Consider the following 17,122-nt stretch of genomic DNA (forward strand, 5'->3'; position numbering starts at 1 on the left):
CAGCCCTCTGGCTGTCCCCTGCTGTCCATGTAACATTCCATCCTGCCCGGTGAATTCTTTTATTGTCCTTTATTGTTCGTGTGTGTCAGCTTTAGGAGGAAGGAAAATCCAGCTCCAGTCTCCCCCAGGGAACACAACTCCAGACTGTCTCTGCAGTTCCGGTGGCTACTGGGACTTCCCGCAGTCCGCTGGCTGCCTGGCTGTCCCTTAATGTCCCAGCTGTCCAGTGGAGCTCCCAGCTGAGTGGCGGGGCTTCCTGGCATCCCAGTTGTTCAGCGGAGCTCTCAGGCGGCAGGTGGCATTGGCTGCAGCTCCCAGCGGAGCGTCAAGGCTGAACATGGCCGGCAAGACAGGCGGAGGCAAGGCAGACAGCTTCCCCCCCAGTAGAATGTTGAGCCTGGAGCTTGACAGGTGGCTCCCCCTACCAGGGCTCCACCTGGAAAACAAGAAGACACATTTAGGGATGTGTTAAGGGACCAGAAAGCCGCCCTTCCCCCCTGGCTTACCTGGGTATCGGTGATGGAACCTAGGCACTAAACACCTGGTTCCCGTACCCAGGAAGCGTCCATTACAGGATACTCCACCCACCTCAGCAGGTATTGCAGTTGCCCCCTTCGGTACTGGGAGTCTAAGATCTCCTGTACCTCGTACTGATCCCCTTGGATGGGACCTGGTTTGCCCACCCCGGGTTTCCAGGGGGTGTTCCCTGCCAGCTTTAAGAGGCTAAAGTGAAACACCGGGTGTATCTTTCCTAGGAGTCGGGGCAAGTGCAGTCTAACGGTCACCGGGTTAATGAACTTTGTAATACGGAAGGGACCCAGATATTTAGGGGCTAATTTCTTGCAGGGCACCCTTAACCGCAGGTATTTGGTGGATAGGTAGACATGGTCCCACACTCGGAACAGTTTCTGGAGCCTCTGTTTCTTGTTGGACTGGGCTTGTGCACTGGCCTCTGCTTTAACCAAAGCTTTTTTCACATTATCCCACACACACACCCCATGTGGGTTATCCAGTCCTGTGGTTGGTAGGATGTGGGGTCTTCTTGCTGGTACTCAGGGATGGCGACGAAGTCCTGAGGGTTTTTTTTTCTCCCATAGTAAGTTAGCTATGCCACATGAACCTTGCCTTATTTTTCCTAAGGCTGTTAAAAGCAGAATTAATTATGAAGAAAAAATCAAGTAGAATTGCATATTGCATAATTGGACATAACATTTCACAAAAGAAAGGTTCTTTTATACTCAAGAATTTTATCATACGTTTGTGTCACCTCTTCTTCTGCAGTTTCCAATGGCATCTCATAAAGACAGTCAATTTTCTGAAGGAAGAAAAAGTCAAAATGCTATAAATCAAAATGGAGCCTCTCATGGAGAGTGGGGTAGAGCATGGTAAGAAAATCTGCCATGTAGTGACTATAGCTGTGAAACATGTGTGCTTATAAAGAACTGTACAGGCTGGTTCTGTAAAATAGCCAGCTGCTGCTGAATTTTAGGGGCATTTGTTTAACAGCCAAAGGAGGAAGGGGTGTCGTAGAGTATTTAAATTTACTTCTTTGAAATATTTATATGCTGGTTTTCTGTTGACACATCCAGAGTAGTTCATGAAACTGGCTTGTTTCAGCAAATACTGTAACTGTTAAGGGCAACAACACACTAAAATTGTAGAAATCATAATTCTGTTCAGAGTCAACCATTGACAGTAGAGTTTTGAGGTTTCTTTTTTTTTTGGGGGGAGTAACAATCTCTATGTGTGTTTTTCAGGAAGGCTGATTGGTTTTCTTTGATAAGTGTCATCTTTCTACTCTTCTCTTGTCCCTTTATGGTCTACTATTTTATAATGTCATGTGATCAGTACCATTGCTCTTTGAGTGAGCCAGCCATCCAGTTGCTTACGGGAAAAGTTCACCTCTTAGATATCTGGAACAAGACGCCCTCTTTCTCTTGGAAAATTCTAATCCTTTACTTTTCTTGGGTAATATTCCAGGTACGTGTCTTGAAGCTTCTCTGTTGGAATCCAGTTATTGGGATCAAAATTAAGATTGTTTTTAAAGCTGCATTCTAAAATTGGAGCTCTACATGTGAAAATGTGACTAGCAATATTGTGTTTGGGTGATGCTGGGAATAATGCTAACAACTAATATCCCTGGTTTCTTTGAGACATTTTTTTGTCTTGCTCTGTTTCATGTTTCCAACACTTCCAAAAGATTATGACTGACAGAAGAAAATGAGAGACTTGTGGTCCTCCAGAAGTTATGAAACCGAACTTCCAAAACCCATTACCATTGGCTAGGCTTATGGACTATGCCAGGGGTTGTTATTTCAACCATATTTGCAGGGCAATAGGTTCCTCACCCAGAGCTAGATGGTTATTTGAAATAAACTAACACAGGCTCACCTTCAATCTTTAGTTGTTATTTCTATATTATTTCTATATGAATAGTTGATCATGGTATTGTCAGCTAGAAATTAAATGTTTTCTATAATTTCTATATCCCCAAATAAGTTTTACTAAAATAGTCACAGTTCCATATATATATATTAGCTACATTTTTAAACAGCTACACTATTATGAGAGGTTGGGATATGAGTAAATGTCAGTTATGAAAAAATAATTATATTTTTATTTATTTATTTTATTTTTATTTTTATTCCATTTATATCCCGCCCTTCTCTGAAGACTCAGGGCGGCTTATGGTCAATCCATAATTTATCCTCCTTCAAATGTACGATTGTACAACTTTAATGCACTTGTAAAGATATTGGCTTATACGTTCATTCCGTTACAGGGATTTTTGTTTATGATTCCTGACTTTTGTCATAAATTTATTCCTGGTTTTCGAGGAGGAGTACAAGAAGGTGTCATTTCACCTGCTGGTAAGACCATTTTTATTATATCAAGTAATAAAAATAAAGGAAAAATGAATGCCTCAAAACAATTATCTGCTAATTCAGCATGTTTCTAATTAAATGATACAATCACTGATCCCTACCATACATTTCCCTCTCACCCTCAGTTGTTCCTAGGAGTCTTTTTGTCTTACACTTGGAGATATGTAATGTTGCTTTTCTCTGTTTTGAAATGCCTTGGACCTTGCTGATATATAATCACACACACACACACACACCCATATTCATTGCTTGTAACCTGTGTCTATCTTCTTCAAACCTTCTGGGACAGGGCTGAGCAATTAATTTTTCCAAGGGGTCACATGAGAAACTGGGACTTTTGTGGAGGGCCAGACCAATAGGACTGTGAACGTGTGTAAACATGCACTCATGCACATATATAAATTGGGGGGGAAACTTGTTAGCTTCAAAATAAAAGCAATGAGGTTTTATTGTATGCGTGGTAAACACTTATTTACATTTTATTTCTAATTTCCAATTGATCTCATGCAAGCCTGACAGGGACAGCCAAAGGGCCAAATGTGGCCTGGTGGCCATAAATGCCCAGGTTTACTCTGGAGGGATGAGTCCTCTCCCCCTGCCTCCAACAAGAAGTCATGAACTGTGGCGGCACAGTGGTTAGAATGAAGTATTGCAGGCTAATTCTGCCAACTGCCAGCAGTTCAGTACTGACCAGCTCAAGGTTGATTCAGCCTTCCATCCTTCCGAGGTTGATAAAATGAGGACCCAGATGATTGATCCCTTCGTCTCCCAGCACCCAAACCCAGAGGAGACAGCTGTACTTTGGTCTCCCCATAAGGAGCTACTGTCTGGAGCACATGTGGTTGATCTCCTGTACTCTCCTTGTTCAGAGAGGTTCTAAAGAATCAATCTACTCACTGGTTCCTCGGTCTTTGCTGCAGTTGTGTTTAGCTCCTCATGCCTTCCCCAGAAAGCCTATTGTTTTCTGTTTCTGTTTTCTGTCATCCAGAGTTCTTTTGGAATTGGACAGCCTCTGAATCATCGTCATGCTCTGTTTCCTTTCAGGTGTAGTACTCAAATATGAGATAAACGGACTACAAGCCTGGTTTATAACACATGCCCTCTGGTTTGCAAATGTTTACTACTTCCAGTGGTTCTCGCCCACCATCATTTTTGACAACTGGATTCCAATCTTGTGGTGTGCAAATATTATGGGCTATTTAACATCCATATTTGTTTGGTTAAAAGCCTACTTCTTCCCTTCTAATGCGAAGGATTGGTATGTTGATATTATTTATAATTTATATTACTATAAATGTGATGATAAATTGATGAGGACTGAATGTTTTTTTCTGATCAGTAAAGCTAATTAATCCAGAAGCTATTTCTCTGCCTTCCTTGCTATTGTATTATTACTTGCTACTGAAGATCATAAATATCTAAGCTGCTATGGTCGACATGGTTGCATCCAACTTAGAAGGGAAAGCATCCAAGTAGCTGAACAATTTATACAGTGAGCAAGCACCCAAATTGGGGGACCCCCATTTCTTCCTTCTAGGACTGGGAGCAAGATTCGAGGATCCATCCATTGCCCTCAAAGAAGAGGAGCAAATCCATAAGATAAGACAAGCTGGTAGACCTGCACTGGAATATGTGCTAGAGTTTCACAAGATAGACAGCCGAATAGAGTGGTGGCCCAAACAATCCCTAGTTCATCACTTCAAGGAGAGACTGGATGACCACCTGTCACAGGCTTGTGTCTATCAAGCAGTCCCAAATCAGTTTCAAGAATGGTACCAGGCAGCAGTAAGACTGGACGTCCACTTGCGCGCTATAAGAAGTCCCCACCGCAAGAAGCTGGGCCGAGGGCAGACCAGCCCAATTGGCCGCCACCCCCCCAGAAAGCCTCCAACCACTGTGGCTACTGAAAACCCCAAGACACCTGCAGGTCCATTAATTAAATGCTTAGATGTGGACAACAGGGACATCGAGCAGCAAGTTGCCCAGTCCCCTTACCCTCAACAGCAGAATAGATCGGGACCACCAGCAAGGAAAAAACCAGTCCAGCAGCCAGCAAAAGAGAAATCCAACTGGATCACACTGGAACCCATTGCCCAAGTCACATCCCCCACCCAGGAGAGTGCCAAGGCTGAAGCCGGACCTGCTGCTGCTGTACCCTCCTACGATAACGATGACAAAGGAGAATGACCCGATGATGAGTTGACCTGTTCCATCTTTTTCTCTACCTGCCAAACCGCCCTGAGTCCTTCAGGAAAGGGCGGTATATAAATCTAAATAAATAATAATAATAAAAAAATAAACTCATAATCCCTAAGACGGAGGTGGGGCAGGTAGATCTGTAAGTGCTAGTGGACTCAGGATTCTTCCAGTGCCACGTGCCCTGAAAATGGACATATGACCAAGGTTGTTCTCCAAATACAAGAGGTTTGAGCAAGCCGATGGCTCGCTAATGGGAGGAACTTTAATCACACAATTAACTGAACTGCTACGCTTAGAAATAGGTAAGCACTGGGAGTTCATTCATTTCATGGTGGCTCCGAAAATGACTGAGGCTGTGATCCTAGACTAGCCTGGTTAGACAAATGGAAGCCATTTATCTGGTGGGAGAAGAGAATGAAGACTGTGAGATTACTTATAGGACCCAAGCTCCCCCCAACTCAACGGATGTTACAGGAGAGCTCAGCCCACCTAATGAGCTAGCGCAAATAGCTGCCCTGTCTCAACCAGGCGAGTCACTCATCCCCAGTGAGTACCGTGACCTAGCGGAGGCGTTTAGTGAGAAAGAATGCAACACCCTGTCTCCCCATTGACCCTATGATTGCTGTATCGAACTGTTACTGGAGCCAAGCTCCCACAACCGAGAATGTATGCTATGTCTCCCCTTGAAATGGAGGAGATGCAGCAGTATGTGGACAAGAACCAGCGAGAGGATTTGTTGAACAAGCCAAGTCTGCCATGGGAGCTCCGGTGTTATTTAAAGAAAAAACAGATGGGTCAATTTTTCTCTGCATGGACTATAAAGGTCTGAACGCTGTGAGCATGGAAAACAAATACCCCCTCCCCCTCCTGAAGGACTTACTAACCCACCTGGCAAAGGGGAGTGTCATCACTAAGTTGGACTTGAGAGAAGCATATTACTGGGTGAGGATAAAGGAGGGAGATGAGTGGGAGACTGCTTTTAACTGTCCCATGGGGAGTTACCAATTTAAAGTCATGCTGTTTGGATTACAGGGGACTCCAGCTGTCTTCATGCAGCTGAGTAATCAGGTACTACATGACCATTTATACAAAGGGTTTTTGGTGTATCTTGATGACATCCTGATATACAGCACAAATATGACTGACCATGTAAAACTAGTGAGAGAAGTGCTAAAGAAACTGTCGAATGCCAAACTGTATGTTAAACTATCAAAGTGTGAGTTTCACCAGACTCGACTAGATTATCTTGCCTACAGAATTTCCAGCGAGAGCATTGAAATGGACCCAACCAAAGAGAAAGCCGTAACTGAATGGCAGCCCCCAAAGACTCGCAAACAGCTCGAGAGCTTTCTGGGTTTCACCAACTTCTACCATCAGTTCATCCCCTCCTTTGCTGAAATTGTCTTACCCCTTACGGAATTACTGAAAACAGGCAAAGAGGGAGGAAAGCCGTGTCCAGGCCAACCACTAGCATGGACTATGAACTGTCAAACTGCTTTTGAGAATTTAAAAACGCTATTTCTGGTCAAACCAGTCTTAAAGCATCCTTGCCCAGGGAAGCCCTTTGTGATTCAAGCTGATGCCAGCGATGTGGCCGTTGGAGCTGTGCTACTGCAAAGGAACCAGAGTGGAACCCTACAACCCTGTGCCTAAACCTTGAAAAAATTCACTGAGTGTGAGAGAAGATGGGCTGTGTGGGAAAAGGAAACCTTCACGATCTGTTGGGTGACACTATCTAGAAGGAAACAAGGTGCCTTTTGAGGTATGGACTGATCACAAAAACCTAGAAGCACTCCTCACCAATTGTTCCCGAAACAAGTACGATGGGTGCAATACTTTAATCATTTTAATTTCACCCTAAAGTACATACTGGGAGGAAAAAACTTCTTAGCTGATGCTTTATCCAGACTGCCCCAGTACAAGAGCCAGCATGAAGAGGTTAATGAAGCAATTATCTCCACTCCACAAACTGCTTCTCAACTTACGCTGCACAGAGTCTCACCTTCAAGAGCCCCTAACCCCCGATGACCCTCGGGCAAAGAAAATAAAATGAGAGCTCCTCACCGACCAACGGTTCAAGGACAATCAAACCTCCCTAACATGCAGGAATGGTTTGGCTTACAAGGGGGGAAAGCTGTACTTGCCCAAGACCCTCCACCTTAATGCGCTCTGACACGGCCATGATGTAAAACAGGCTGGGAACTTTGGATATTTAAAAACACTACACCTCATCCGCCGGCAATTTTGGTGGCCGGGATTGAAACAGGACGTGGAAAACTATGTTCGGACTTGTGCTGTATGTGCCACCATGAAAAGAATTCTGAGGAAACCATCTGGGTTATTACAACCAGTGGCAGACCCTTCCCAAACATGGGAAGAAATTGCTATGGATTTTATAGACCTACCTGAATGTAGGGGAAATACGGTCATCTGAACTGTGATAGATCTGTTTTCAAAGCAGGCTCACTTTATTGCCTGCAAAGGACTCTCATTTGCTCAGTGATTAACCAAGATGTTCCTGAAACACATCCACAGGTTGCATGGTGCACCAAATCAAATAATCTCTGACAGCAGGGGTGCAGTTTACAGCTAAGTTTTGGAGGAGTTTTCTTAAACTAATTGGCTCATCTCAAGGACTATTGTTGGCCTTTCACCCATCTACCAATGGGGTGGCTGAATCTGCAAACTCAATAGTGTAACAATATCTCTGATGCTATGTGGATTATCAACAAATGAACTGAACTGAGCTCCTCCCTTTCGCAGAGGTGGCTTACAATAACTATGTTCATAGCAGCACAAGCTTCATACTCTTTTAAAAGAGTTCAGCCCAATACCCGAATATCCTCAGGAACCCTCCGCTTCCGAAACTCTTGATCAATGGTTGAGGGGTGGGAAGAAGTCTGGAAAACCACAAAAACTGCTTTGAAAAAGGCTTTCAAGACATATAAAAACAGGCAGATTTAAAAAGGCTCATCAAAGGACATTCCAAGTTGGGGAAAAGGTTTGTTTGTCCACAAAATATTTACGGCTTAAGTTACCTAGTAAGAAGCTAGGACTGAAGTACTTAGGACTCTTCTCCATTGTAAAGATTATTAACCAGGTCACAGTAGAACTAAAACTTCCCAGACTCTTAGGGAAAGCTCACCCTGTATTTCACTGTAGCCTACTGAAACCTTTTCAGGATTCCACCTTAAGACCTCCCGCTAAGAAGTCATCTGGAACTCTCGTAGTAGCAGGACAGACTCACTATGAAGTAAAGCATATTCTTGATTCTAGAATTTTTAAAGGGAAATTGTATTACTTACTGCAATGAAAGGGTTATCCATTGTCTGAAGCCACCTGGGTGAAATCTAGCGTTGTAAAAGCTGACACTCATTAATAGATTCTATAAGTAACTCCATAACAAACTTAGAGGCAACCTTTAACCTATGATTTTCTTTGCATTACAGGATTTGTGCTTTTTGTAAGGGGGGGCTGGATGTCAACGCTGCTAACATTGGATGTTCTTGCTTTGACAACAGATGGAAATGCAGCCATTTTCTCTATTGCTTTTAGAATTAGTTGCTGCTGGGAGGGGGAATAGGGATGAGAGTCCATTTAGCCATAACAATAATAACTTAATTGTGGGAACCCAAGGACATTGGGCCCAGAGTGGGTAGTGTTTTGGCGGGCTGGATTGCTGGGGAGAAAGCCCACGCTTCAAGCTAATTGGGCGATATGATTTATGACTGTTTATTGGAGGAGGGAATTACACTTTGTTACTTTGTATCCACGGGAGGGGAATTTAGTTTCTGGTTTCAACTACGTAGTGCTGATACTTTGTTTCTCAAATAAAAGATTCTTTAAGGTAAACAATGCCTTGAAGTTCTTTTGAAGAGTTTCATCTATCAGAACCATGACAGTAAGTTTCCCCACCCTGGGCAGAGTTATACTACCCCAGAAAGAGCAGGTATACACCTATAGTATATACCTGGATTCACCTCTATCTCTGTCACCACAGCAACACAATACATTTTTCTACCTGTACCTATCTAATCCTGAAATCTGCAACCTTTCTGGATAGGAATGGACTGGCCTCATCCTCTGATAAGCTCCCATTTGGATTACCATGACATCATAAACAGGACAAGTGTTGTATGGGTTCATTATTAATTCAGTGGTATTTATGAACTTCTTCAGTCTAAATCCAATATCACACCATCTAATGTTTCTTCTCTTCTTTTGGTAGTGTTTTCCACACTAGGCAAATACAATTCTTATTGTTATTAATAAGCATACAATTAAATATCAACATCTTTGTTACATTTTTCTAATAGTATCAATAATGTCAGTTTAAGATATCTTTCCTAATCAAAACATACCTTAATTGCATTTGCACTTAGTATGTATACATTCAATCAGTATCCTGTTTTCACCATTTTTCAAAATTTTATTTCCCATCAGTATTCAAAATGTCTCTATTGTTTATAATTTCAAATTTGGTTATATTTGGGTAACTAAAACCAAAACCAGTTTCATCCACGTTGCTAGTACGTTGCTCGTTGGTGCTTATTTCCTTTGGCTGTCAGCAGCTCCTGACTGGCTACTCAAATGTAGCCAGTCTTTCCCCCACTGGTTTGGAGGGCTTCCTCCAGATAAAACGGAAGGGCCACCACACTCCCACGATCAAACGGGTGTCCTCTCCTTGCTTGTCACCTCTATAGGGTGACTTTTGACCCTTTCCAGGGTTCCCAATGTGGCAAAATTGAATGTGGAAGATGGAGCCCCATCTTCCTGTGCCTGTTCTGCCACAACATCAAGCCGGAAGTTCCCCTTGGAATACTCTTCCAAGACAATATAATACTGGTACTGAAAGAATAGCTCTGGTTACCTACACTTTATTATTAGAGTTCCAGTAAAAATATTAATAGTCTTAATTTAGGACCAATACTTGCGGGAGTGCTTCTCAGCATCTACCTGTCCAGCTGTTAAATTCTGTAAAGTCTTCATAGGTAGTTCTCGACTTACAATCATCACGGAACCTGCCCATAACAGTCAGAAGCCACAATGGTCATAAAGCGGGTCACCCATGTGACCAATCCAATTTTATAACATTTTTTGCAGTGGTCATTAAGTGAGTGCCACAGTCATAAAATTATTAGTGCACTCATTAAGCAAACACATTCACTATGGGGCATTTTTGCTGAAAACTGGAAGTAAACACCAGATTTTAGCAAAAACACTGTAAATTGTGGCCATATGACCGCAGGATGCTGTAAAACAGCCATACGTGCAGGCCGGTTATCAATAGTAATAGCACTTAGGCTTATATACCGCTTCACTGTGCTTTTCAGCCCTCTCTAAGCAGTTTGCAGAGTCAGCATATTGCCCCCAACAATCTGGGTCCTCATTTTACTGACTTGGGAAGGATGGAAAGCTGAGTCAACCTTGAGTCGCTCAGAATCGAACTCCTGGAGTGAGCAGTGAGTTAGCTTGCAGTAGTGCATTCTAACCACTGCACCATCACCAAGCACCTGAAATGCAGTCATGTGACCAGGAGGTGGCCCAGCCAACGGAGCTTTGAATCTGTACTTTCCGGGGGCTTTGTCATACTTTGAATGGTGACTTGTAAATCAAAGACTATTTGCATTTACCCTGGAGCCAGGTCAATACTGACATTATCCACCTTTTGGAGTCAGTTGAAGATTCTTTTGGTAAGGAATGTCAGCTCTTATCTGGAAGTTATGAAGGCTAATATGACTTTTATTATAAGGTTACAGTAACAAGAACCTTGCAAGTCTGAATATTCTACCCCAAGGGCCTTCAAACGTGGTCCATTTATGACTTGTGGACTTCAACTCCCAGAATTCCTCAACTAGTGTGCTCCCAGGAAATCTGGGAGTTGAAGTCCACAAGTCATAAAAGGGCCAGGTTTGAAGACCCCCGTTCTATCCCCTCCCTGCTTTTATGCTGAAGAGAAATAGGGAGAGTTAAATCATAGATGTTTTCTCAAATCATATTTCTTCCCAGACTCAGCATTGTATCTCACCATTGTATTGGTCTCCTCTTGTTCCTCAAGAGTTATTCCTTCTCCCCATTACACTTAACAGGTTATAAATATCTGAAATCAAAATAAATAACATTGTAATTAATGTCAATTATTTGCATCAGACTAATCAGTAATGAAGGGACATGGTGGCTCAGTGGGTTAGGACGCTGAGCTTGTCAATCAGAATGTTGGCAATTTAATTTTTTTTTTTTTAATTTTAATTCCATTTATATCCCGCCCTTCTCCGAAGACTCAGGGCGGCTTACAAGCTTAGCAGTAGCCTTCATTCTATGTATATGCCTGCTTGTTAGGGCTTTCACACACACACACCAGCGGCATTATTACAAAGTCAGCTTATTGCCCCCAACAATCTGGGTCCTCATTTTACCTACCTCGGAAGGATGGAAGGCTGAGTCAACCTTGAGCCTGGTGGGATGCGAACCTGCACTAGTTGCAGGCAGCTGGTGTTACTTAAGGAGGCATTAGCCCACTGCTCCACCAAGGCTCTTTTAGCGGGTAGAATCCCAAGTGCTGCATAGCAGAGTGAGCACCTGTTACTTGTCCCAGCTTCTGCCAACCTAGCAGTTTGAAAGCATGTAAAAATGCAAGTAGAAAAATAGGGACCACTATGGTGGGAAGGTAACAGCGTTCCGTGTGCCTTTGGTGTCTAGTCATGCCAGACACACGACCACGGAGACATCCTCGGACAAGCGCTGGCTCTTCAGCTTTGAAACAGAGATGAGCACGGGCCCTAAGAGTCGGGAACGACTAGCACGCATGTGCGGGGGAACCTTTACCTTTACCTTAATCAGTAATCATGTCCATTTTGTTTGTGAGTGTTCTTGCAATTTCATTTGGTTTTCAAATTGATTGATGTACAAGAATGTTTTGTTTAATACTCTTAATATTCTATTTTAGCAAATTCACTGGCAATTTCCTCTATGACTTCATGATGGGAATTGAATTTAATCCACGCTTGGGAAAGTGGTTTGATTTCAAATTGTTTTTTAATGGCCGACCTGGAATTGTAGGATGGACTTTGATTAATCTATCCTATGCTGCAAAACAACAGGAATTGTATGGACAAGTCACTAATTCTATGCTACTTCTCAATGTCCTACAGGTAAACGTCAACGAGGATTAATGTTAAGTGCTATCAATAACAATTTCCCCCAAATAATTTCCTCATGTGATACGTTATAAGTTTGTGTGTGTGTGTGTGTGTGTGTATGTACACACAAAAATACAGACATGTATGAACTACATGCACACACCACTTTTCCATCTGTCTGCAATTTAATCAGTCTCTTAACTCTTTCAGGAGTACTGTAGTTCCACAAATTTCTTCCTTATATCAGTACCACCGTTTACAAGCTATTCTTCACAAAATAATGCCCACAAAATTATTGGAATTGTGAAATATCTCAATATGCTGTTGATTTCAACCTCAAAATCTCATAGGTTCTCATATGAGAATAGCAAAATGTCAGGCAAGTGTTCACAAAACAATATTCTTGCACAAGATTTCAGAGTGAGATAGGTAACATCAGTGTTTTTTGGAATGATTTTTTTCCACTCATACCATGGTTGAGCTCCGGATGGCACCTGACCTTCGCTCCTTCCGACGTGGCCTGAAGACCTACCTATTTGAGCAAGCCGGCCTGGCCTGATGGGGGATGTGCTGGGGTTTTTATTGGGGATTTTTATCACTCTACTGTTTTTAGCTCGGGCTCTTATTTAATTCTTGTTTAATTTTTGTATTCTGTATTTTTATGTGCCCTGTTCTCCGCCCTGAGTCCTTCGGGAGAAGGGCGGTATACAAATATAATAAATGAAATGAAATGAAATGATGAAAACATTGAAAATCTCAATATAAATCATTATATTGGAAGGTATATTGGAATGTTTCTCTGACAGTGCAGTAATAATTAAGCACTAACTTACAATACCCCTACATGGATAACTGCCTTGTCGTGGCGAAGGGACTTGCATAATTCAATGAAGCTATGCCGTGCAGGGCCACCCAAGATGGAAAGGTCATAGCAGAGAGTTCTGACAAAACATGATCCACAGGAAAAGGAAATGGCAACCCACTCCACTATCTTTGCCATGAAAACCCTATGGACAGTACCAAAAGACAAAATGATATGACGCTGTAAGATGAGCCCCTCAGGTCAGAAGGCATCCAATATGCTACTGGGGAAGAGCAGAGGGCTAGTACTAGTAGCACCAGAAAGAATGAAGCGACTGGGCCAAAGCCGAAAGGACGCTCAGCTGTGGATGTCTGGTGGTGAAAGGAAAGTCCGATGCTGTAAAGATTTTTTCTCCATAGGAACCTGGAATGTAAGATCTATGAATCAAGGCAAGCTGGACGTGGTCAAACCAGAGATGATAAGACTGAACATTGACATCTTAGGTATCAGAGAACTAAAATGGACAGGAATGGGTGAATTTAATTCAGATGACCATCAGGTATACTACTGTGAGCAAGAATCCCTCAGAAGAAATGGAGTAGCCTTCATAGTCAATAAAAGAGTAGGAAAAGCAATACTGGGATACAATCCTCAAAATGACAGAATGATCTCAGTTCGAATCCAAGGCAAACCATTCAATATCACAGTAGTCCAAGTCTATGCCCCAACCACCTGTGCTGAAGAGGATGAAACTGACCGGTTCTATGAAGCCCTACAGCACCTTATAGAACTAACACCAAAAAATGATGTCCTTATCATCATGGGGGATTGGAATGCTAAAGTAGGAAGCCAAAGGATAACCAGAAAAACAGGGAAGTTTGGCCTTGGAGTACAAAATGAAGCAGGGCACAGGCTGATAGAATTTTGTCAAGAGAATACGATGGTCATAGCAAACACTCTTTTCCAATAACCCAAGAGATGGCTCTACACATGGACATCACCAGATGGTCAACACAGAAATCAGATTGACTATATGCTCTGCAGCCAAAGATGGAGAAGCTCTATACAGTCAGTAAAAACAAGACCAGGAGCTGACTGTGGCTCAGACCATGAGCTTCTCATTGCAAAGTTTATGCCTAAACTGAAGAAAGTAGGGAAAAGCACTAGGCCACTCAGGTATGAATTAAATCATATACCTGTTGAATATACAATAGAGGTGACAAATAGATTTAAGGAATTAGATCTGATAGACAGAGTGCCTGAAGAACTGTGGACAGAGGTTCGCAACATTGTACAACAGGTAGCAACCAAAACCATCCCAAAGAAAAAGAAATGCAAGAAAGCAAAAGGGCTGTCTGAGGAAACTTTGCAAATAGCTGAGGAAAGGAGGGAAGCGAAAGGCAAGGGAGAAAAAGAAAGATACGCCTAATTGAATGCAGAATTCCAGAGAATAGCTAGAAGAGATAAGAATGCCTTCTTAAATGAACAGTGCAAAGAAATAGAAGAAAACAATAGAATAGGGAGGACCAGAGATCTTTTCAAGAAAATTGGAGAGATGAAGGGAACGTTTAATGGAAAAATGGGCATGATAAAGGACCAAAATGGCAGGGACCTAACAGAGGCAGAAGAGATTAAGAAGAGGTGGCAAAATTACACAGAAGAACTATACAAGAACGAGCTTAACGTCCCTGATAATCACAATGAGGTGGTCACTGACCTCGAGCCAGACATCCTAGAATGTGAAGTGAAGTGGGCCTTAGAAAAGCTGAGCAACAACAAAGCTAGTGGAGGTGACAGTATTCTAGCTGAGCTATTCAAAATCTTAAAAGATGATGCAGTAAAAGTGCTACACTCAATTTGCCAGCAAATTTGGAAAACTCAACAGTGGCCACAGGATTGGAAAAGATCAGTTTGCATTCCAATTCCAAAGAAAGGCAGTGCCAAAGAATGTTCAAACTATCGCACCATTGAACTCATTTCTCATGCTAGTAAAGTTATGCTTAAAATCCTACAAGCTAGACTCCAGCAGTATGTGGATCGAGAACTACCAGTAATATAGGCAGGATTTCGAAGAGGCAGAGGAACTAGCGATCAAATTGCCAACATACGCTGGATCATGGAGAATGCTTGGGAGTTCCAGAAAAACATCTACTTCTCCTTTATTGACTATGCTAAAGCCTTTGATTGTGGGGATCATAACAAACTGTGGCAAGTTCTTAACAAGATGGGTGTACCAGACCATCTTATTTGTCTCTTGAGAAACCTATATGTGGGCCAAGAAGCAACAGTGAGAACTGGACACGGAACCACTGATTGGTTCAAAATTGGGAAAGGAGTCCGGCAAGGCTGTATACTGTCGCCTTGCCTATTTAACTTATGTGCAGAGCACATCATGAGAAAGGCAGGGCTAGATGAAACAAAAGTTGGAATTAAGATTGCCGGAAGAAATATCAACAACTTAAGATATGCAGATGATACCACTCTAATGGCAGAAAGTGAAGAAGAACTAAAGAGCCTCGTTGCAGGTGAAGATGGAGAGTGCAAAAGTTGGGTTGAAATTTAACATTAAGAAAACCAAGATCATGCCATCCAGCCCTCTCAATTCCTGGCAAATAGATGGGGAAGAAATGGAGGTAGTGACAGATTTTATTTTCCTGGGCTTCAAGATCACTGCAGATCGGGACTGTAGCCAAAAAATTAAAAGACGCTTGCTCCTCGGGAAGAAAGCCATGACAAATCTAGACAGCACACTAAAAAGCAGAGACATCACCCTGTCAACAAAAGTGCGTATAGTCAAGGCGATGGTCTTCCCAGTTGCAATGTATGGTAGTGAAATTTGGACCATAAAAAAGGCTGAACGCCAAAGAATTGAGGCCTTTGAACTATGGGCTGGAGAAGACTCCTGCGAGTCCCTTGGACTGCAAGGCGATCAAACCGGTCAGACCTAGAGGAGATCAACCCTGACTGCTCTTTAGAAGGCCGGATCCTGAAGCTAAAACTCAAATACTTTGGCCACTTAATGAGAAGGAAGGACTCACTGGAGAAGAGCTTAATGCTGGGAAAGATTGAGGGCAAGAGAAGAATGGGACGACAGAGAATGAGGTGGCTGGATGGAGTCACTGAAGCAGTAGCCATGTGCTTAAATGGACTCCAGAAGACGGTAGAGGACAGGAAGGCCTGGAGGAACGTTGTCCATAGGGTCACGATGGGTCGGACACAACTTCACAGCTAACAACAACAAACTTACAATAAAAAGTTAAAATTAAAGAGAACATTATTTATGGAGATTCTCAACCATCCAGGTCCCAAAATCATACTTTTCCAAAAGGCAACTGAACTTTTTTGGTTTTTAATTGAAAACATTTTGCTTCTCATCCTAGAAGCTTTTTCAGTTCTAAGTGAGGACAATGGAAGGATTTATGTTCTTTGCAGTCATTTTGTCATTAGCACTTTCAGTTGGTTGGTAGGTCTCTGAGAGTAGTTGAGGCCACTTGGGGGTTTATCTATATCTCAGAGTCACTTGAATAAGAGTGCCAACGGTGTGGAACCTTTTTGGGACTGCTGAAACAACGGTATTGTAGTAGACAGGCATCAGGTACCATTGTATTCCTCCCCCTCTGATAAAGGAAGGCTGTTCAGTTTTAACATAGATGACCTCTTTGACCCCTCTTTCAAACCAGTGGTCCTCTCTGTCTGGAATATGAACTTTGCTGTCTTCAAAAGTCTGACCCTTTAATTTCAGATGCAGATAGACTGCTGAATCCTGTCCTGATGAGTTCGTTCTCCTGTGTTGGGTGTGTCATGTTTGTCAAAAGTTTACTTTGTTTTTTCAATGTACCAGTCTGCACATGTCTTGCTGCACTGTACTACATATACATTGCTCTGTTTGTGTCTGGGTGCTTTGTCCTTGGGGTAGACAAGCTTCTGCCTTAATGTATTCCTAGGTTTAAAGTGTGCAGGTATGTTTTGTTAAAGGTACGTGGTGGCTCAGTGGGTTAGGACACTGAGCTTGTCGATCAGATGGTCAGCAGTTTGGCGGGTCGAATCCCGAGTGCCACGTAACAGAGAGAGCACCTGTTACTCATCCCAGCTTCTGC

The 17,122-nt window shown here is 42.6% G+C and overlaps 2 protein-coding genes across 3 annotated transcripts in view; both read left to right on the forward strand.

Annotated features, from left to right (window-relative positions):
• Nucleotides 1–17,122, forward strand: part of LOC310635961 (7-dehydrocholesterol reductase-like) — a 105,642-nt gene that overhangs the window by 21,029 nt on the left and 67,491 nt on the right. The gene's annotated exons all lie outside the window — the stretch shown is intronic.
• The window catches only part of LOC310635979 (7-dehydrocholesterol reductase-like), a 28,070-nt gene that overhangs the window by 4,707 nt on the left and 6,241 nt on the right, over nucleotides 1–17,122 (forward strand). The window contains exons 4-8 of the mRNA XM_083355396.1: nucleotides 1,282–1,385; nucleotides 1,758–1,980; nucleotides 2,783–2,870; nucleotides 3,930–4,143; nucleotides 12,031–12,235. Of these exons, the coding sequence (XP_083211522.1) occupies nucleotides 1,282–1,385; nucleotides 1,758–1,980; nucleotides 2,783–2,870; nucleotides 3,930–4,143; nucleotides 12,031–12,235 (834 nt within the window). The remainder of the gene's footprint in view (nucleotides 1–1,281; nucleotides 1,386–1,757; nucleotides 1,981–2,782; nucleotides 2,871–3,929; nucleotides 4,144–12,030; nucleotides 12,236–17,122) is intronic.

The sequence above is a fragment of the Vipera ursinii genome (genome assembly GCF_947247035.1).
Source record: "Vipera ursinii genome assembly, chromosome: 1".
NCBI classification, from domain to species: domain Eukaryota; kingdom Metazoa; phylum Chordata; class Lepidosauria; order Squamata; family Viperidae; genus Vipera; species Vipera ursinii.